General features: G+C 49.2%; 7 protein-coding genes across 7 annotated transcripts; 3 read left to right on the top strand and 4 right to left on the bottom strand.

The window, feature by feature from the left end:
• Positions 1-75: 75 nt before the first annotated feature.
• B0J16DRAFT_257648 (enolase) lies at positions 76-1,569 on the bottom strand (the record flags this gene model as incomplete). Its single annotated transcript, XM_046123155.1, has 4 exons — positions 76-871; positions 925-1,067; positions 1,131-1,384; positions 1,446-1,569. The coding sequence occupies 4 exons, from the start codon at positions 1,567-1,569 to the stop codon at positions 76-78; spliced, it is 1,317 nt and encodes a 438-aa protein (XP_045989334.1).
• A 2,356-nt stretch (positions 1,570-3,925) lies between these two features.
• B0J16DRAFT_328899 (Pre-rRNA-processing protein PNO1) lies at positions 3,926-5,363 on the bottom strand. Its single transcript, XM_046126266.1, has 3 exons — positions 4,914-5,363; positions 4,716-4,858; positions 3,926-4,662 (listed from the first exon to the last, which is right to left on the bottom strand). Exons 1-3 carry the CDS (start codon positions 4,984-4,986, stop codon positions 4,105-4,107), a joined length of 774 nt encoding a protein of 257 aa, XP_045989333.1. The 5' UTR covers positions 4,987-5,363; the 3' UTR covers positions 3,926-4,104.
• A 1-nt stretch (position 5,364) lies between these two features.
• Positions 5,365-8,171, top strand: B0J16DRAFT_278953 (mitochondrial distribution and morphology proteins-domain-containing protein). The gene is made up of 2 exons (XM_046123851.1): positions 5,365-6,331; positions 6,398-8,171. The coding sequence occupies exons 1-2, from the start codon at positions 5,512-5,514 to the stop codon at positions 7,792-7,794; spliced, it is 2,217 nt and encodes a 738-aa protein (XP_045989332.1). The 5' UTR covers positions 5,365-5,511; the 3' UTR covers positions 7,795-8,171.
• Positions 8,172-8,499: 328 nt separating this feature from the next.
• Positions 8,500-10,123, bottom strand: B0J16DRAFT_26481 (eukaryotic translation initiation factor 3 subunit J). The gene is made up of 4 exons (XM_046123373.1): positions 9,786-10,123; positions 9,548-9,651; positions 8,758-9,449; positions 8,500-8,704 (listed from the first exon to the last, which is right to left on the bottom strand). Exons 1-4 carry the CDS (start codon positions 9,802-9,804, stop codon positions 8,689-8,691), a joined length of 831 nt encoding a protein of 276 aa, XP_045989331.1. The 5' UTR covers positions 9,805-10,123; the 3' UTR covers positions 8,500-8,688.
• Positions 10,124-11,866: 1,743 nt separating this feature from the next.
• Positions 11,867-13,426, top strand: B0J16DRAFT_26458 (alternative oxidase-domain-containing protein). The gene is made up of 3 exons (XM_046123365.1): positions 11,867-12,411; positions 12,461-12,859; positions 12,916-13,426. Exons 1-3 carry the CDS (start codon positions 11,959-11,961, stop codon positions 13,123-13,125), a joined length of 1,062 nt encoding a protein of 353 aa, XP_045989330.1. The 5' UTR covers positions 11,867-11,958; the 3' UTR covers positions 13,126-13,426.
• A 2,409-nt stretch (positions 13,427-15,835) lies between these two features.
• On the top strand, positions 15,836-18,385 carry B0J16DRAFT_26428 (uncharacterized protein). Its single transcript, XM_046123349.1, has 2 exons — positions 15,836-17,173; positions 17,224-18,385. Exons 1-2 carry the CDS (start codon positions 16,000-16,002, stop codon positions 18,189-18,191), a joined length of 2,142 nt encoding a protein of 713 aa, XP_045989329.1. The 5' UTR covers positions 15,836-15,999; the 3' UTR covers positions 18,192-18,385.
• Positions 18,386-18,868: 483 nt separating this feature from the next.
• B0J16DRAFT_26423 (uncharacterized protein) lies at positions 18,869-19,903 on the bottom strand. The gene is made up of 2 exons (XM_046123347.1): positions 19,768-19,903; positions 18,869-19,682 (listed from the first exon to the last, which is right to left on the bottom strand). Exon 2 carries the CDS (start codon positions 19,558-19,560, stop codon positions 18,955-18,957), a length of 606 nt encoding a protein of 201 aa, XP_045989328.1. The 5' UTR covers positions 19,561-19,682; positions 19,768-19,903; the 3' UTR covers positions 18,869-18,954.
• Positions 19,904-21,272: the final 1,369 nt, after the last annotated feature.

Genomic DNA, 21,272 nt, shown 5'->3' with positions numbered 1-21,272 from the left:
GCGTCCTGGCTGAAGACCTCAAGGCATCATTATCATCACAAGGCTTTTTTGTTCCACATATCCATTTGTCCCCATTTACAGGTTAACAGACTTGCGGAAGTCCTTACCAGGGTAGATAGCCTGGTCACCGAGCTCCTCCTCAATGCGGAGGATCTGGTTGAGCTTGGCAAGACGCTCAGATCGGGCGGGAGCACCGGTCTTGATCTCACCAGCACGGAGACCGACAGCAATGTCAGCAATGGTGACGTCCTCAGTCTCACCGGATCGGTGAGAGACCATGACACCCCAGCCATCGGCGTAGGAGTCCTTGGCAGCCTGGATAGACTCGGTCAGAGTACCAATCTGGTTGACCTTAAGGAGGAGAGCGTTGCAAGACTTGAGCTCAATGGCCTTCTTGATGCGGAGAGGGTTGGTGACAGTCAAGTCATCACCGACAACCTGGATGTCCTGGGTCTTGGAGAAGTAGCTCCAGGCCTCCCAGTCGTCCTCAGCGAAGGGATCCTCGATGGAGACGATGGGGTACTTCTTGCAGAGCTCAGAGTACATGCTGGCGAGCTCCTCGTAGGTGATCCACTTGGTAGGGTCGGAGTCGGGGTTCTTGAAGTCAAGATCGTACTTCTTCTCAGACTCCTTGTAGAACTCGCTGGAGGCGACGTCCATGGCGATCTTCATCTGGCCAGTGTAGCCAGCCTGCTCAATGGCATCGGTAATGAGCTCGAGAGCCTCCTCGGCGGTCTGGATATCGGGAGCAACACCACCCTCGTCACCGACGTTGCCAGCGGACTGGCCGTATCGCTTCTTGGCGAGACCCTTGAGGGCCTGGTAGACCTCAGCACCCTGGCGGAGAGCCTCGGTGAAAGAAGGAGCATCACTGTGGCCCTGTTAGTCACCTCTAATGATGGATGGGAATTTCAAGGCACATACGTGGGGACGATCATGAACTCCTGGAAGGCGAGGCGGCCACCAGCGTGGGAACCACCGTTGAGGACGTTCATGAAGGGAACGGGAAGGACGTAAGGCTTCTTGGTTCCGGCAAGGTCAGAAACGTGAGCGTACAGAGGAACACCCTATGACGATGTTAGCGGAATGATTCAAAAGCGTGAACGTAGTGTTGTATGTTCGAGACTCACCTTCTCAGCGGCACCGGCCTTGGCGACGGCCAGGGAAACACCAAGGATGGCGTTGGCACCAAGCTTGGTCTTGTTGCTGGTACCATCGAGCTCGTTGAGGAAGGCATCGACAGCGGACTGGTCCTTGACATCGAGGTTCTTCTCAATCAGAGCGGGAGCAATGACCTTGTTGACGTTCTCGACGGCCTTGGTGACACCCTTGCCGTTCCACTTGGACTTGTCACCATCTCGGAGCTCGCAAGCCTCGTGCTGGCCTATATTATCATGAATTTAGCGATTGCATTGGGAGAGTTGACGAGTACGGTCGAGACGAACCGGTAGAGGCGCCAGAGGGAACGATGGCACGGTGGAGGCCAGTCTCGGTGACGACGTCAACCTCGACAGTGGGGTTTCCACGGGAATCGTAGACGGAGCGGGCGAAGACCTTCTTGACAGCCATGTTGACTTAGTGTGATGTTTTTCTAAGTGGGTTGATGAATTAGTAGTTTGCCTTTAAGAATAAAAGGTAAAGGATGAAGGTGAGAAAGAGAGAAAAAAGAGGAGAAGGAGAAGAGGAAGAAATTATATAGTAGCCAGTGCGTAGAAGGTTCTACCGATGGGACGGCCGGCGCTTCAACGGGCAATGCCCAAGTAAGGTAGCAAGCATCCATCCATCCATGATGAGCTGAGCAGTGCAGAGCAGAGTAGTGCAATGCTGGGCAAAGCAGTGCCAGCGCCAAAGTCAATGCCAGTGCGCGTCACCCAGTCAGTACCTACAGTAACCAAGTAGGTACCCAGCTGGAATATGCCTCAACATTGCGCAGCGGCTGACTGGTTATTGTTGCTCATCACAACAAACCAAACCAAGCCAAGTCGAACCAGCTCCTAGGAATTTTTGGTGGGGGTTTTCTTCCAATCGGTGAGGGAGGGGTGGTAGGTAAAGGTGGAGGAGGGGTTGGAGGGGGAGGGGGGGAGCTCGAAGCTAAGGTTGTTTTGCTTTGCATTGCTCTGCTCCAACGTGCTGTGCTGTACTACCCATGCTATCCAATTGATGGGCATAGATGCTTAAAATGGAGGTGAAGGGGAGGTGAGGGGCATTGATAACAGCCGTGACTGTTTTATCATCCAGATTGAAACTTACCTTAGGTAAAGTGTTTATGTATCAGACACGATTGAAGCCAGCAGAAACCAGTCTGGTAGGCGAGTAAAGTATGTGATGATAGAGGATAATGGAATGAAGATGAGAATAGAAGAGGAAGAAAAAAGGAAGGCTACAGGAGGGGAGGACAAAGTGTTTATTTATGAATAGATAGTTCCTGGAAGGCAGAGGAAATCTGTCGATCGCTACTGGCAAACTCTCTAGGTACAGTACCTCTTCTCTCTAACCCAGTCAGCGGTCGACACGAGAGAAAAAAGAACATCAACCATGTACCTGCCTACCTCCTACGTAAGGAAGTCGCCCTCCCATCTCAACTTGGATGTCCTCCATGGATGTCTCTCACCAAAATTTACAAATTACCTGCGAGGTGGGGCATTGATTGACGTTGGAGGGGTGAAAATGATCTCACAAAATCTCACCCTTGACCAATTCAACCAGAGCCTAGAAGAGGGGTCCAGGTCCAATTCTCCCCTCCCCCTGGACTGGTTCCATCGCCTAGATCCAGCCCATCCCACGCCCACCTTGCCAGAAGCCACCTTAATGGTTCGCCGCTCACCTTGAGATCCATATTACCTTTACTTTACAGTAAACGACAGACAAGATATAATGTCCAGGGTCCTGATTTAGCATCGGACTGGTAGGCCAGGTTAGACCAGACACAGAATGGCATGGTTTTACTATCGAGCATCCATTGGGAGTCATAGACCATGGAATGGATATCGATATGGAAAATCACCCTCTACCGTCTTAGCAAATTTCACGCCCGCCGACGCAGGGCCGCACCGAGACCGAGACAGGCAACGAAAGACAATTTGTATCATGATGATCACAGCCCACTGTAACTCGTCTAAACACCATCATTTGTGTCTCCACGCACATATCGTGTTTTACAGTCCGCTCAGTCACTCTAAATTGCTGTTCCAAGTTGTTATGCGTAGTATCATCTCCACGTACCGAACTCAATTACATACAAGTTTCCTCTAGACCACGCTTCGCTCCCGTTGATTCCCGGCGCTGCGGGCTCATCTTGCCCGTCGTGCCGCATCGTAACCCCAGGCTCGCCGTGCCGGCTCGAGGACGTCTTCCGGTTGGACAGTCCTCTTCTCGATCGGGAGCCAAGTCAACAAGGTACAACAACGAGAACGACACAATGCCTCCGCAGTCCCGGAAGGCTGCATGTAGTACCTATTAACAAGGTATATGACGGCAAGGCAAAATCACCAAGCGCCTACCTGGCAGTCCTGCCCTGGGTAGCCTAGTCTAATTGGACTGCAATTATTTGCTCTCACAGGCTGAGAGTATGTCCAGGCTTCCTTCGAGTAAATGATGTCCTAAATGCCGCGCTCGATTGTCGGTCAAACGATCAAAGTCGGCCGATGAAGGTGATATGTTCTGATAAACATGGATGCAGATGGAATGATCTGAGTCCGTGCCTATCAGCATCTCATGAGAAGCTGCATTGCGGGCCAACAATAGACCCGAGCTGTCCCACCCCCTCGTCTATAGGTGGACGATGGACGTTTGATCGCTTGTACTGTACCGCCGAAGATGTGGTTTGATACTCCAAGAGCACGGTCTTGCTACGGTGTATCAAACATGATCTGACTGCAGATGGCAGCATCTGCAATTAGCCCGACAGAATCATGCGTTGTTGGCCCGTGGGTTTTGTATGGTGGGTATCCACGAAGCGACAAATCGAATTCATATCTATCTTTATCGTTATCGACATACTATGCCATCCTTCCATTTGACTGAGTAACCCTGGTTCACATAATTCAAGATCATAATGCTGCCCACCCGAAACGCCGTTTGTAGTCCTTCGCCAGATTTTGTCTTTTAGAAACGTTCCTTCATTCTCGCCGCAACCGTTCGGAGGTTGCCGTACACCTTGCCGGGTGGCTTTCCGAGAATCAGACTCACGACCGACTCGCGAGCAAGGTGAATGTTTTTGAATCCACCCAGGATGTGAATCTTGCTGTCGGCCAGAATAATACGTGTTCTGCTGGCATTCTCGATGGCAAACTTTGTCTTTCCGTCCTTTCCAGCAATTCGTCCAATCGCACGGGCTTGGCTGTCACCATGCATCGTTCGTACATCCTTGATCTCAAAGCTCTGGATGTAAAGGTCGTCAAGTCGTAGCAGCGCGATGGCATCGTCCACATCAAAGCCTAGGGTGAAAGCCTTGACGAAATCCTCTCCCTTCTGCAGCGCTCCGGACTCGGTAGTGTGCTTTGATGACCTCAACTCGACTGTCTTTCGCTTAATGTTCATTCGGCATTGCAGCTTGAGGTGCTCAACCAGAGGCGGGTAGATAGAGGTCCATGATTGCTTCAGAGGTGTCATTCGGTGAGGAGGAATAGGAATCTTGCGCGTCTCGACTCTGGTAACAGGATCCTAGGAAAGATGTTAAAAACATGAAGAACATATGATAGCGCGAGGGTCCTCACGATGTCTCTGGCGGGCGCAAATCGAGGTCGTCCCTCCTCATCAATTTGCATACCATCTTCGTTGCTCTCCTCCACGGGCACGAGGACATTCGCATCGGCAGATGAATCAACAGGCGCGTCTAACAGGAAGTCCTCATCGGTGTCTAGATCCCAAGTTAGAGGCGGCGATCATGATCCAGTTCAGAATTTTTTTCTTACCTTGGACTGGGAGCTGGACATTGTTGTCGAGCGGGGCTTCCTCAGCCTTTTTCAGTGCGGTAGGCGCAGGCATTTTTTATTTTATCTGAGAGATATCCCGTGAATATTTACGGGTTGGAAATGCAAGAGATGTTCTTCACGAAGACCCTTAAAGTTCTGTCACAAAAAAAAATCAACGAGGTCAACCGCACTTTCAAGGGTATCGAAGGACTTGTTGGTGGGGGGCGCTCTCGACTTTCGACCGCACCGAACAAAAATTTGTGTGGCTTATCAGAGCTTATCGATTGGCTCGCTGCTTGCCATCGGCTAGGCGCGTCATGGAGTGACTTTTCCTGCCCGGACCAGAAGCATGGAAAGGTTCAGTTTGGTTAGGTTAGCATGAATTAGTCTAGTCTAGCATTCACATTCACAGGGCAGTGACGGAATCTGTTGCTCACTACCTACCCGTCTTCGTCCTTCTTCCTGCCTTCGACTCCAACTCTTCCAACCTCAAGCTTTTCTTGCTTGCTTGCTTGCTTACTTACTTACTTACTCTTTTCTCGCCATTTCCAAGCTGTTCGTGTCTTTTTGTTCTTCAGCCAGGCACCATGATGTTGGAATGATGGCCAAGGGTATCCCCTCTTCTGTAATCGGGCGCTGCTTGGGGATCGCATCCAATTCTCCTCCGGCAATATTCGCTTCGATATCCCGACGTACTGTCGCAGAAACTAGTCCAAGATGGCCACTGTTAATGACGCCTATTGTTCCCTCCAACGTTCGACTAAATCACACCCAGCGACAATATCAGAATTTGAAGCAATCCACTGACAATGATGTGCCCATAACGCCGCTATCGCTATTGCGCCATACCACCAAGCCTCGGAAACTTTTCCCCGGGCGCACAACCTCTTTTACAGTACAGTCCTCAGTCTTGTACTCATTTGGCTCGATAGTTTGGCCAACGATTCGTCTTCAACGTCGGCTTTACAGTGGCAGAGGTAGCAGCAGTGGAAATGGACCAAAATGCTCTTGTGGCAAGGATATCACAGATATTCCCCCCACCCCAGCAAGAACCACAGAAAACTTGAAAAAAGTGAAGCCATCGTCACTAAACGAGGCAAGCAAAGATGGCCAGACTGGAAACCAAGGGTCTACAGGAGCAGACTCTGAGCCAGTTTCTTACATGTCGTACCTGCACCTGCCGCGGATGCCGCATCGGCCTACAAAGGACGAACTGCTTGAGGCTGCTAATGGCTTCTGGCAACGACTCAAGATTCGTCTAAAATGGGTGTCAATCAGAAGTATGAGGCCATGGAACATCGATGAATGGGGTGCTTTTGTATCATGGTTCCTTTTTGGTCATCTCGCTTGGATTATTGTCGGAACAACAACGTTCTTCTCGCTAATTATCTTGTCTATCAATACCGTTGTGGCCCAAGGTATGAACATCTGTTGCATTGGGCAGGTCTCTTGCGTTGAATAGCCCCCTTACTAACGAGAAATAGAAACACTCGCTCAATGGGTAGGTGACTATCTAACCCAATCCGCCGGCGTTACCGTTGTCTTCGAGTCTGCTATTGTCCCCAAGTGGCGGGATAATGTCATCTCTTTCCGCAATGTGTTTGTCTCCCGACGACCGGGGCAAGGTAATGTTTCGTCCGTGAGTAAGGGCTCATCAGATGCTGCTGCAGAGGCTGCCGCTGGCCGGAAAGCAGAGGCGCCTGAAGTTGAGGACGACGGCAACTATACTCAATTCGATGTTACGCTATCGACCGTTAACGTCACGCTTTCGTTCTTGAACTGGTGGAATGGCAAGGGTTTGCTCAAGGATGTTGAGATAAAAGGCGTTCGCGGTGTCATTGACAGAACATCGGTGACCTGGCCGGTCGAAGAGGTCGACCCCCTATCGTACCGCCATAAGCACCAACCTGGAGACTTTGAGATCGAAAAGTTCAAGATGGAGGACCTGCTACTCACCGTCCATCAGCCGGGCGGTTTCCGACCATTCTCTATCAGCATATTCTCTTGCGAGTTACCTCAACTCCGAAAACAGTGGCTCTTCTACGACTTCCTTTCAGCCAACCATATGTCAGGGTCTTTCGATGGCTCACTGTTCACGATCCATCCCCGGCAAGTCCATGGCGTGGTGCCCAGTGGTAATGGTGATCCAGAAGCTTCGGTTGGCTTCGGCGATCCTAAGGCTTGGAAGAAGTTCAGCCGACTCCGTATTGATGGATTGAAGATTGATCACCTCAATCGTGGTGTAGAGGGACCGTTTGGTTGGATCTATGAGGGAAACGTTGACATTGTCGCCGACGTTATGTTCCCCGCTGACACCGACGAGAGTATTACCAAGGTCATGGCCGATTTCTATGACCAGCTTGAAGAGATCGTCGACACAAACAGGCACCGCTTCATTCGCAATATACAAGAGCAGGGGCCCGCCCTCCTTACATCGGGACATCTTTCAGACTCAACTGTTGACGCCGACGACGAGGAGCCTACCGACGAGCCACAGATGAGCGAGGACGACCGACGATACCTCATCATGGATCTTCGGATTTCCATGAACGACGTCAAGGCCGCTGTGCCTCTCTTCACCAAGGACATGTCCTATGTCAACCAGGCGCTGGTTCGGCCTATCGTTGCCTATATTAACGCCAAGAAAACGTATATTCCGATCAATTGCCGTATTGTGAAGCGGGCTAGCGATTTCGATGGCAGCTGGTCTATCTTTGACTGTGGTCTTATGAATGACATGTCAGCAGAGACATACGATGCGTTCGCAAATGATGTTGAAAACCAGCAGAGCCGTGTGAGACGGTTCAAGAAGGTTGGCTTTTGGACCTTGTCTGTCGCTGTCCACGCCCTCTTCATGGGCATGGCGGGTAACGTGGTATAACTGCCACAGACGAGCCGCTGTTCTTCAATCTCAGTTGCTCGCGAATCCTTCGAGTATACGATCTGATCAACGATAATGTGCAACTTGTATTTTTATGGACGTTGTTACAAGACAACGACATTTGTAAAGGCAACAGAGGCGTTTGGGGGTTTATTTCACGACACGATTGAATGTTACCGGCGTTCATGGGATTTTATATATCCATGACAAGATTTCGTCCATGATTCTACTCAACTCCTTAATGTTTCCAGGGAGCAAAATGATGGGCAGGTGGCCGAGATACCCTTGCTGGATTGGTAATGTTCACAGAAGACGAAGTAGTCTAAATATTCTCTTACAGACAGATATACATGATATATGAGCTATTTTCACTATCTTGGCATTGCCCTCTATTCGGGTGTGACTGATACGAATGCTATTCCAGCTTTTGACTACCCCATCGCCGTGAAACAGAACACTCATCAGACTTGATATATCCATGTAGCAAAAAGTCTTTTGAAGCAAACAAATTCTCATCTACTAACGCTAAGTCCTTGTGTAGATCTCTAATACCCGAAGCGCATGAAAAGTGCTGGCACGACAGTGCTTCGCCATCTTCCTGTACATAATCTCAAACGCTCTTCAATCTTTTGCGCAACAACCACTTTTATATGCATGCTGCCTTTCCCTCCCTCTCCTGGAGCACGCCCTCAAACTCTATTGCGTCTGCCCTGTCCTGTTCGAATAATTGAGAGTGTTTCAAGGCGACGCCGTGCGACTATTATCGTCGCGTCTGCGTCGATGGCATGCCGGTTGGCAAGCAGTTGGACTGGAGTGGGAGTACACAAATCGAAGCTGGGCGCGGCGGGTCGGATAGGGGCGAGAGATCTCGTTTTTGTGTTATCGAGAAACATTTCACATAAAGTCATCACTGGAGAAAATGTCAGCTTAGCGAGTTATTCGACATGATGTGCAGTTACTCACTCTCCAAAGTCATCGTTGTCGTCATAAGTAGTGGTGTCCGCGACGTTAGCACGGCCAGTGACGAGGGAAGTCTTTGTCTTGGCAGCCTTTGTCTTCTTGCCGCCCTTGTCGGCGGCCTTCTCCTCTCTCATCTTCTCGTTGCCCAGGGCGGTCATGGTGCTGGCAAGTTTCTTGATCTGTTCGCTGTTCATCTCCTTGGCAAGGGCCTTGGTGAAGTCCTGGAGGAATAGGAAGTAGTGGGGGTTCTTTGCGTTGGCCGAGATGAGGGGGGTGATGCTGGCGCGGAGGGTCTCGAACTGAGCCTTGGTCTTGGGCTGGAACAGAGGCAGCTTGGAGATGTCGACGGTCTTGGTAGGGTCGTTGGCATCGACAACAACGGTAGCAGGGCGAGACTTGGCACGGCCGGCGCTGATTCCAATATCTCCGAACATATCGGCAGCATGAGCAAGATCGGCCTCTTGCTCAGTACGTCGAAGTCGCTCGCGCTTTTCGGACTCGGTCTCCTCGTATTCCTCATGGTCATCGGCTTCAGCCTTTTGCTGAGCACGCTCAGCTTGATGCTCGGCGATTCGCTGACCCTTGGGCTTCTTGGCAGCAGCGGCGGCGGCAGCGGCCTTCTTCTTAGCCTCCTCGGCCTTGCGCTCCTTCTCACGTTCAGCATCGGAGTCGTCGGCATCCCACGAGTCTAGAACCTGGAGAAGAATCTGTGTCAGTCGAGAAAGGGAGTGTACGGCGAGCTTTATGAGGTAACAAGCCAAACGAGACAATGTCAAACAAGACCAAGACTTACATCTCCATCATCCTCTTCATCGTCAAACTTGCGGCGGGCGGCAACGGCGGCGGCACCAACGGCAGGAGAGCCGGAGGAAGAGCTGTCATCGCTGTCTTCTTCGTCTGTAGAAGCGCCTTGTTAGCAAAGATGTTGTTGCTTGTCGGGTAAGGGCCTGTCATGGTCAAGACAAGAGACCCCGCAAAAGTCCATGTTTCGATAAGACATGATGATAATCTAGACAAGGAGATTTACGTACCCCACTTCTTAGGAGGCATGATGGCGGTCGGTCGGTTGGTCTTTGGCCGTGATTTTGCGGGAGTGAAGTTGTTGGTAGTGGTTGAAGTTCAGGGCGTACGAATGTGGTAGAGGGAAATGGAAGTTAAGTTTTGTGTGGTGCCCAAGGTTGTGCGCCTGTAGGCAGGTTAGGTAGTAGGTGTGGGTGGGTGTTTGATGCTGGACTGGCTACGGTACAAAACGGGTCGATGGATGGATCTTGGAATGGAAGGGAACAAAGGAATAGACAACGAACGAAACAGGGTTCTACGCAGACACTCAGATTAGTTTTGGGTTAGTACATATACATCCATATTCACGCTGACCAGGTACTATAGTAATTAACTGTTATAGCATGACACCTAAAAGTGTATACACTGTAGTATCTATGTATCTCGTCAGGCACAAAAGTTCACAGAAACCCGATGGAGGGGTAAATCAGTGTCAGTCAAGGAGGGGCAGTTTTTTTTTTTCTTTAGCCTTAAAATTTGGCGGTATTTTTTTAATTTTCCATCAGGCTGAGCATTGACGTCAGCTATCATACAGTGAGTACCTGAGTACCGGACTGGGCATGTAATTCAGCGACATTACTGGCCATCTTTTAAATATTTGCTAGGATAATCAAGACATGTGGCTTGGTACCAACTTATACTTTTGTCCTTTCCATGGCCCTTTCCTTTAATATCCATTCGTTTACTGCACGGTAAAGTGAAAACTTCTGAGTAAGCTGTCAAAGATTTCGAGGATCCTTGCTTCTTGTACTATTATAATGAATCTATTTAACTCTTCTACATGTAAGTTACTTGCTCACTCACTCACTGGGGCTATTCTTCCTATTATTTTGGCGTCCAATTTCGATTCGATGTCTGAAGAGCCGAAAGCATGGGACAGGTCTCGCATTTACTTACCCTGTACCAAGAACTCATTGGATAGTAGTCACGACCTCTGCCCCAATGCAAAGTACGTCCCTTGGTATTCATCGGATCATTGATATGGAATCAAATTGTATTTGCTCCCTGTTTGTGGCTGTTCCTAAAATGTACCTCGTCGTCATTTCTCAGTGGAAATCTTGTCATATGTGCCACGCAGCAATCATAACCAGGAATTCAAACTGTACTATACTTCTTGATCAAAATTCATAAGCGTAGATATCAGAGTCATAAACCGTATGTTCATTATCTTACTGTTTCATAAGAGAACAACTTCACTATTAATGTCAGTCCCTGCTGCATATGATCAGGAACCAAAGGTGCAAGTCAGGTAGGATCTGAATATTTGCGGTCTCCAGTTGTACGAGGATATACAAAACAGATGACCATTACAGTCCCGCTGATTCACCTCAGTATCCCGAGAAACCCCTTATCGAAAGTGAAGCTTGGGTCTTGAATATCGAGAAATCCCGATGTGTTCTCATCCATCAATATCCGAGTCGAGTCGGGATCTAGAAAATTCATGACAGCAAAGAATAGGCCCGTTTACAGCACGTGCCATGGACATGTTTTGAGATACTGTACTGTCGTTGATGTCAGATTATGAGTGATTCCCAAGACTTCCTCGTCGTCCAAGTGCTGAGATCCGAGTCCTCCCGATGGATTTTGACTCACGTGGCAGCCGCAACTTTTTGAGCCGCAAAGAAGATCCCGATTTAGGTTCTCGGGAACGTCTTTCTAGCGCTTCCAATTACAGCGGCTCGTCTGTCGTGCTTGGTTTGGTTAGACCCAAAATTTTAGTTTTAGTTACCAAGTTAGCGGGCGGACAAGGTGTGCCGCATACGCCGCACTCTCTATTTCCTAGTCCTCACCTTGGGGCGCCTCATCTTCTTTACCCGGTCTGTCTTCGTAAGTCTTTGTAACCTTCTCCGTCAGCAATTTTTCAGCCGAATGCATACGGGTCAGTAATACTGTCCATAGGTGGCACAAATGTATAATCTACTTGCTTTAGCTCGGGTCGAGGTGAGAATGGCGTCTGACATGCGGCCAATGCTTCTCCGAGGGTTTCCATAGGATATCTATCTAGGTATATAAAGGCCTGGCAGTATCTTCTCAAGTAGAAAGGAAGTTTTATATATCATGACATCTTGTGTATCAAACATTCATCTCTATCATCCAGAATAATACATTCTTACACACAACCAGTCTGAAGTCTTACTCTTCCTAATGTTGTCAACCCAGCTTCATCATAACCAAGCTTCGAGACAGGCAGCAAAAGCTGCAGCTCTTGGTCTTGTTCGAACAGTATCATCCTCATCATCCCTCTCAAAGACTCCTGCTATCCTTCGGGTCGGCTACTTTGCATCCCAGCAGCACCGACTCTTCTCTTCGACACCCAACAACCAGCTTCGTGACTTCTTCCCTGTCAAGGAGACACCGCACATTCAAACAACCAGACCAGCATGGCCACACGAAGGCTACACATACCAAGAAATGGTAGCCGTTGAGCCTGCCCACCGAGAACCAAAGACTCTGGGCGACCGGACGGCATGGAAGATTGTCCGTGTTGCCAGATACTGTATGGACAAGGCAACAGGCATGGACCGGGATCAGAAGTCGGACAAGAAGAAGCCAACTACAGCTATTGAAGCTCAGAAGCCACTCACCGAGGCACAATGGGTAAGTTGTATATCATACTCGATACCTGAAGTTATCTAACATGAACCAGTTGATCCGATTCATCTTCTTAGAAAGCGTTGCTGGTGTCCCAGGCATGGTCGGTGGCATGCTGCGACATCTCGGCAGTCTAAGACGCATGAAGCGTGACAACGGCTGGATCGAAACTCTCCTCGAGGAGAGCTACAACGAGAGAATGCACCTCTTGACATTCATGAAGATGTGCGAACCTGGTTGGTTCATGAAGATGATGATCATCGGCGCCCAGGGCGTCTTCTTCAACAGCCTGTTCGTCTCATACCTCATCTCGCCCAAGATTGTCCACCGTTTTGTTGGTTACCTCGAGGAAGAGGCTGTCCACACCTACACTCGCTGTATCAAAGAGATCGAGGATGGCAACTTGCCCAAGTGGAGTGACCCCAAGTTCGAGATTCCTGATATTGCTATTCAGGTATGTATTGACAACACGCATGGATCAGTAATACAGACAACTAACAATGAGTTCAGTATTGGAAGATGCCCCAGGAGCACCGTACGATGAAGGACCTGATTCTCTACATCAGAGCTGATGAGGCAACGCACCGGGGAGTCAACCACACATTGGGCAACCTCAACCAGAATGATGACCCAAACCCATTCGTCAGTGAATTCAAGGACCGAGAGCCACCTAAACCGGCACTCAAGGCAGCTGGTTATGACCGAGCTGAAGTTATCTGAGGATGGCTGGTACTACAACTAGAGATACCAGACAAAGGTCTATCGAGGTTCAGTTCGAGACTTTTCTGGAAAGTCATATCATTTGCTACAAAGTTGGAAAAAGGAGAATGAGCACCGTGTGTATAGCTGGCATTTGCATATGATACCACTCGGGAATGGCGTTAAAACTGCATAAGGGACAAGGGAGTTTGTGCTTGGGTTTCTTAGAAGTGTTGGTATTTATTGGCGTTTTAAGCAGGGAAACTCTACTCTTGATGGATTTTATGGAGTATCGGGATAAAATGATAATGGCTAAATTCGAGTGGTTATAAATTCAGTTTTCTACTGAGTGGACTGGAGATGACGAGACTTGGAACCAGAAGCGTCGGTCTTACATGGATATGATACTACTACCAGGGAAAAATCCATGAACCGACAAGTTCGTGTTATTCCATCTGACATAATCTATTATCTTTGTCGCGGTCAGATAAGCTTCTCTGCAGTATGAACCGCATCAGAAATCAACGTCAGAATTTACAAGTTGCATTTACAACTGCTACTGTAGGTAAAACAAAAATCTGCCTTGCGAGGATCTTCAAACGCCAAAGGAAGAACTCGGCTGTCACCGACCGGGACGGGGACTAGGACCAGGATCAGGGCAGGGGTAGATAACAAAGGTACGTACATAGTATAAGCTGAAGTCCGAATATGATCTTGTCATCATCATCATCATGTACTGTATCAAAAAACACAGCCTTGGATTGTGGGGGTCGGATCGTGGGCCGCGTATAAGGCTGGGTGGCAGTGTAAGACTCTCCATGAACTGTAAGTGGTAAGTTCAAGTCGCGCTAGAAGCCATCACATCTTCCAGAGGCAGTGCAAGAGGACGATCCAGGAACAGTGAGTGTCTATTATAAGGTCTGACGAATGTCATACGTATGATGTGGTTAGACTGATTGCCATACCAGCCACCTGATGGAATGTAAGTTTATCTCATTGCGACGGTGATCAAGATGCATGGTTCAATGTGATTCAATTTGTTACGCCTATAAGCAACTTCATTATGTACCCTTGTATGGGACAGGCTGATTCGACAGTAACAAGCGCGCATCAGAAATTGATGACAACCAGGACAAAACAGCTGACATGAAACTTGACACTCTTGACACAGCATAGAGATAACTCTCCCTAGGTAGGTTAGGTCTAAATAATTAGTAGAGTTAGCAGGAAACTTTAATGACAAAAACATCCATCTACCTCTGCTTTGTAGTTACCTATGGATAATCATATTGGGTATAGATTAACAACTGTTAGTCACATAGAAATCGTGATTATGATGATTCCTCTAGATCAACGTCCACAGGTAAGCATAACTGTAGACAAATATCATTTGTGCATGCAAAAGTGCCGCTAATTAAATGGCAAGTTCGGTATTTAGATAGTGCTGATGCTCATTTACCTAGGGCCACCAATCCCAAACAAGCGGGATGACTACGTATGGGGATGGGGACCACGGGGGTCCATGTTTGATGCATTGATTCAATAAAGTTTCTGATATTTTCTGAAAGAAGAGAAAATAAATCTCATCAGAATTAGACACGAGTTGAAAATCAAAAGTTGCAGTTCAACTGAACCAATGCATTGTTTAGAGTGCTCATCGTAGCATCCATTTAGCGATATCATGATTGTCTTAATCCTCCATATGAAGCGAAGCGAGTCTGCCTCGCTTTAACCGATCGAAACGATCCGGTCCTGACATCGTTTTAAAATTAGCAAGACCTTGCTGATCTGATTTGACTTTATTGGTTCGATAGATATTGTTCCTGACCCGACAGCCCGAGGTATCTTGAGGCCCCATCTGTTCGACGTGTCTGTCTCTGCACAGCCTCGGCGCTATTGTTCGACTTATATGGATGTAGGTACTCTGTACTGCATGTGTTGTTAGTAATCAAGCCCATCATTTCATTCATACATTTCTTAGAATACTTGCCCGTTTAGACTAGGTACCTAGGTAGATGTTGTACGTAAGGTACAGACAGACCCCATCTGCATGAGCCAGCTTCTATTGGAATTCTGGACGAACCCTAATGGATGGAAGGGACCAGCCACAAGGACCCTAGGTTCCGTTCCAGCGGACAGCAGTGGAGGTGGGTATACCTAGTATAGGACCTGCAGTTAGTTAACCGCCCGCCATCTCCATTCATAGATTCTCTCCTCTCTTCTCCGTCTTACTCATTTATCATCCACTCGTCTTTTTAAACACAAAAAGATCACAAAAAAGGTAATCGACCGGGCTAGTAAATTGTCAAATGTCTTGGCGGGGGTTTACTGCCTTACCGACTCTACTGTACCACACACCCCAGGTCCAGGAGCATTGACCGACCTGGATTACCTTAATTTTACCCGCCCTGGACCTTTACCTAAGGTTCCCTTACAGCACGTCCAACTAGAAGCCACCTCAATATTACTAGTAGCATACCCGTCGCACATCCAATCCCACCTTTCGGTACCTAAACTCTCTCTACTCTCTCCACCATCATCTATCTGCGCGGCCGACCCGACCTAGCCCAGCCCAACCATACTTCAACACCACAGCAGCATCAACAAAGCCTCGTCATACCACTTCTTTTCTGCGTCGCATTTTCTCTTCCATTTCTCTTCTGAAAATCTATCCCGCTCTTTTCCTGCGCGCTTCACAACCCCCTCCACGCGTCAGCTGTCGTGATAGGACGCTCCCCCGCCCATTGCATCACCCTGTGAGCGCACAGCCCCCCCGCGCGGCATCGCATCGCCACGGTGCCTGAAGGCTGACTGCCTCGTCCGCGTCGTTTCGTTCCGTCTTGGCTTCGTTTTGCTTGCGTTTGGGTTGCCTTTGCTTCTAAACTCGGCAACATCATGGATCAACAAGCTCAGGCTCGCGGCCGGTCGCTTTCGACTGGTCATCATCAGTCTCATATAAACCACTCTCACTCCCCGTCGCCTACGCCCTATCAACATAACGATCCATCCGTCGGCCTTGGTCTTACACTCGATCAGTCCGCCCAACAGTCCTACGAGTCCTTCAGTAACTCTGGTTTCCTGAGCCCTCAACAGTCGCCTTCATTTCTTCCACCTGCGCATCAACAGCAAGCCAACTCTTTCGGCCAGGCCAATCTATCCGACCCCGCTATTCTCGACCACAGTAACACCTCGCTGCCCTTCAACAACCAGTCTCAGGCAGCTTACCTGTCGCCCAACCTGAACGACAACGATTTCTCTCTCTTCCCGAGTACCAGTGGCCAGAGCGACCAGTTCAACGCTCCGCTGTTTGACCAGTCTACTTTGAACCCCAACGATATGAATACCATGGCGGCGCAAGGGCATCACTCGCCCACCCCTCCTCACTTGTTCCAGCATGATGCTCAACAGCCTGGTTCTGCTCACCAGTCACCCGCATTTAACCAGCATCAGTTCTCATCTCCGCCCAGTCACTCGCGACATGCTTCTCTTGGACCTGCAGATGCTCTTCTCCCAAACCAAATAGCAGACTGGAACCGACCTCAGTTCCAGGGCCACCGTCGCACACCATCGGAATACTCAGACGTCTCATCCGTTGCACCATCACCCAATCTTGTTAGCGCCGAGTCTTTTGAAACTGATATTGGCGGGCATTCACCTGCCCATCGCCCTTCAGATGGCGGTTTATACCAGGAAGTGTTGAGCATTGGTAACTTTAGTCTCTCCGATCCTCAGGTCGGTGGTAGCCCTGGACACCAGGGCCGTAGTCCGTCCCATAGTCCCGCCATTAGCCCTCGCATTGTTCCTCAGCAGATGCCCGACCTGAACCAGCTGAATCAAAACAGCTTTGGTTTGGCAGCTCCTCACAACCCATACGGGATTCCCTCTACCTACCCCGATGTCAATGCGCCCGTTGAGGCTTTCCCTAGCCTTCAGCCATCAGGTGCCGATTTGTCGTCAATGGCACCTCCCGCCATCAACATTGATTTCGCACCCACTAATGCTAAGCAAGGCGCTTTTGATCAACCCAAATCGCGTATGGATCAAGATTCTTTGACCCCCCCAGACAGAGGTATGTCGATATTGAACATCTATTTGTTGAAATTGTTTAACACGTCTCAGGTCGTCCAAGATCCCGTCCTCGTGCCGTGACAGACCCTTTCCACCAAGGCGGCGGCATGATGGGTCGCCAAAACAATGCGAACATGATGTCGCCTTCTCTAGGTGCCGACTTGTTAGCACGCCCAGACTCTAGGTCTCTGTCGCCTCTTGATAGGCAAGCGGGCACTTCGCCCTCCCGAAGAAGACAGTCCACATCGGCGGTACCCAACAACGTCATTGCCCTGCGACTGGCAGACCCTGAGTACCAGAATAACCAGGACAACGGGGCTGCCAAGCGAGTTCAGAAGCATCCTGCCACTTTCCAGTGTACACTATGCCCCAAGCGATTCACCCGTGCTTACAACCTGCGCTCGCATCTAAGAACACACACCGATGAGCGTCCTTTCGTATGCACTGTTTGTGGAAAAGCATTCGCCAGACAACACGACCGCAAGCGTCACGAGAGTCTGCACTCTGGAGAGAAGAAGTTTGTTTGCAAGGGCGATCTCAAGGTGGGAGGCCAATGGGGCTGCGGCAGGAGGTTTGCCCGTGCCGATGCCTTGGGTCGTCATTTTAGATCCGAGGCAGGCCGTATCTGCATCAAGCCTCTGTTGGACGAAGAAATGATGGAACGACAACGACTCTGGCAAGAGCAGAGAATGCAGCAAAATATGGCACAGAGCATGGCGGCCGCATCCAGTATGCCAATGGATGGCCCCGTCTATCCTATGGATCCTTCAGGCAACCCCATGCTCCCAGCAGCTCTTCTGGCGCAGTACCCTGCACTGGCCCAATTGAATTGGTCAACTCCTGATGTAAATTCCGGCATGGAGGACGAAGTCAGTGGACGCTCATCGTTTGATGCCAGTGACTACGACGAAAATGAAGACGGCGGATACGTGAGCGGCCCTGGAACAGGGTTTGGCGAGGGTGGCATGGGTCAAGGGTTCGGTGAGATGGGATATGCCAGTGATTTTGGTGGCCGATGATGTGGGCTCACTGATGGAGGGATGAATACCCTGTAACGCGATCAATGTCCTCTCTTCGCAGAGCACTTACGACACATTTTGAAATCCTTTGTTAGCAGCGTTTGGTCTTTTCTTCTATCTCTATTTTGTCCCTATTTCATGGGGTTCCAGGTTTTGGATGGCGAATATCCTATGGGCAGCTCTAGATGGCATGTGGAAACTGTATACTGCGGCCACATCAGCGAATTTTGATGACTACTTTTGTATACTTCGGGAGGTTGGGCATAGACGGTACGCGCATAGATACCAATACGAGTCTGTTTTTATACTTTCTTCAGGAAATAAACGAGCGAGAATAATCGGTTAGTTCATAAACCTGGCTTCAGTCCACTCGATTCAGTCCAAAATCATGAGATGTAGATGCAGTTTTAATGCGGATGGCTTTGACCTTCCATATAACAGATCCCGGAGGGATGCATGGAGATTTGGAAAATGTGCTAATAATTTACTAGCATCTATGCAAATCATGCATGAGCAGATACTGACGTCTAGATTTCCTCTGACCAAATACTATAACCGATCACCCCTCTCTTTTGATATCTTAATAGATTAGTGACCCAGGAAAAAAGAAATGTGAACATGACTCCGAACCCAATAATGACAGTACCAACGCCGTGCAACAGCTCCCTTAACCATTTCCTTGATTCACTTCCCATTGAGCCCGGTCGTGCCCTCGTGATTCGCAGCATGTCGTGATATAATCCCCGAGTTGATCGGATTCGTCTTAGGACAAGTGATGATGCATTGGCAATGTTCCAAAGTACTCTTTGAATGTTGCTGCCATGAAGTTCTCGCAAATCTCACGATGAACCGTTACACACGACTCTGTGATGAAGGGCATCAGGAGTGAATTGGCTTCGAGCAGAACTTGTTCGTGGAGTTCAAACTCGTCCCCTTCAACCGTCGCCGTACTGCCTGATGCCGTACTATCCGAACCTGCCGGCGATATTGGTCCAGTAGCTGATCGGCCGCGCTGCTGCTGGCGCACTTGCCACTGAGCTCGGACAACAACGCCCACCGGGGCTTTGGCCCTTGAGCGAAGACCATCGGGGATAACTTGGAAAATGGCTCTGTAGGTAATCGTTTTGGCTAGACCGGGAGCAAGGTTGACAAGCTCCTGCATCTCAAAGGCGCGGAAAGTGTCGTCAAAGGGCCCGAAGAAAGGGTCTTCGGCAGTGTCTGCGGGATCTGCTGGAACTTCGTCCAACTTGGTCACAGTCCGATGATGGGCAACGAATGGATCAACGGCCTGCAGGGCAGCTACCACAGCGCCGGGAGGGAGAGTACCCGGTACAGGGACGGATATGGTGAGAAGTTGAGTTGTACGCATCTTTGTAGGATGTGGCTGGGTGCTGTAGAGAGCTTTCGGATCCCTCTCGTTTGGTGTAGGAAAGGAGGATAGGATGATGAGTGTGGATGAGTATCGTTTGGGTAGATGATGGTCGGTAGAGGCTAATGATTAGAAGTTGTTGGTATTGGTGATTGTAACAGTAGCGATGTCGATAAATTTATCTTGATGAGACATCCAAAGGCGTACATGATGATTGTCAAGGATAGGACTGGCGATAGTTATTCCATCCGGAGTGACCGAGGAGAAGGAGTCCAGAGATAGATAGAGTAGTGATCTGAATAAGCTTGTCGCCAAAGCTCTCCTCCTGGAAGATAAAGAATCGATGGTTGGGCTTTATGAGAAGTTCTGATATCCAAGGAAGAGAAAGTTGAAATGGTCGAGAAGAGAATGAAGATGTTTAGGTCTGCGCCTCACAGATGCCGCTGCTACTAGGTTCTGCCGTTTCGTTTCCGTTCCGTTTTCCTTTTCCCTATCCCCCTTGACTTGGCCTTTGTCGTTGAACCGGGAAAGCCTGTGAATCCGACGACAAGCGGAGCAGAGCGAGCAAGCAGGAAGCACGGAAGCGGATGTGCACTGCGCTTCTAATGCATGCACGAGGTGAGAAGCGAATAGGCGCCCGCGCGTATCGGAAAAGGGAACAATTTAGGTAGTTGAATAACCCTCCGTCTCACAGGGTTTTGCCTGCTTATAACTCTGCCTCTTTTGTTGGTTGGCTGCGCTGAGATGCACTTTGCGCTTGGGTGAGCGGGAGCGACAGTAAGATGATGAGTAACAAATGATTGCGTTGGGTGAGTTTGAGTTGAGTCGAGTTGAGAGTTGAGACGATGGGCAGGTGAGTTGAGGCTAAACCGAATGGTGGCTGACGGAGTTAAAAATATACTGTACCTGCACCGTATAGTAGCCCTGAAGGCGGGGACAGATTGGAAGGGTTGGGTGGCTGATGGGGCACTGTTACAGTGAGTGTACAGAGAGAGGAGGTCTAGACCATCAGAACCGAGGAGAGAAGACGACGGGAGACAGACAAAAAGATGGGAAGATCTGGATGTTGCTTGATAATAACGTGGGATGGAAAAATTAGTCCCGGCTTTTACTTGCTATTAAGACTGATTTTTTTTTCTTTATCTCCATAAAGACGAGACAAGTGTCGCTTCACTGTACATGTTGGTAGGTGTAGACATCCAGGTGAGTTTTAGTTAGTACCTAATCTGCTAATCTACTAACGTTTAGTTAAAGCTTGCTAGTGCGCGGGGAGTCTTTGCTTTGTGAGAGCGATCCAACATATCATGCCATCTAATTAATGTATGTAGAGACAAGGTTCAGTTGCAATTGATCAACGGATTAATTAACTTGATTCATTGAGTTAATATTGTTAACCGTGCGCAGCTTCTTTATTGCTCATGTAACCGAGCATCTGTCTAGAATTGCTTCTGATTATATCTGTTATAGGTAGTATAGAGATGAATCAACCAAGTATCATCAATCTCTGGTAACGAATGGATACAGTTCCTGTTCCAGTTATAGTTACAGTTGCAGTTACAGTCGCAGTTACAGTCCCCTCAGCTATGGAGGCTCGGAGGTTATCCATCTCCATATCGAGGCGCTTGTCCGGCTCTACAGGGCTGTCTGCTTCCGAGACCCGGAGGAACCACCTGCCAGAACGAGAGAGTGTGGTCCGAAGATGAGGGAGGCCA

Source organism: Fusarium flagelliforme, assembly GCF_020744385.1.
Source record: "Fusarium flagelliforme strain FIESC 12 MPI-CAGE-AA-0113 chromosome Unknown B0J16scaffold_1, whole genome shotgun sequence".
Lineage (NCBI taxonomy): Eukaryota > Fungi > Ascomycota > Sordariomycetes > Hypocreales > Nectriaceae > Fusarium > Fusarium flagelliforme.
Note: the sequence above shows the minus strand (reverse complement) of the source record. Positions and strands in the feature narration are given on the sequence as shown.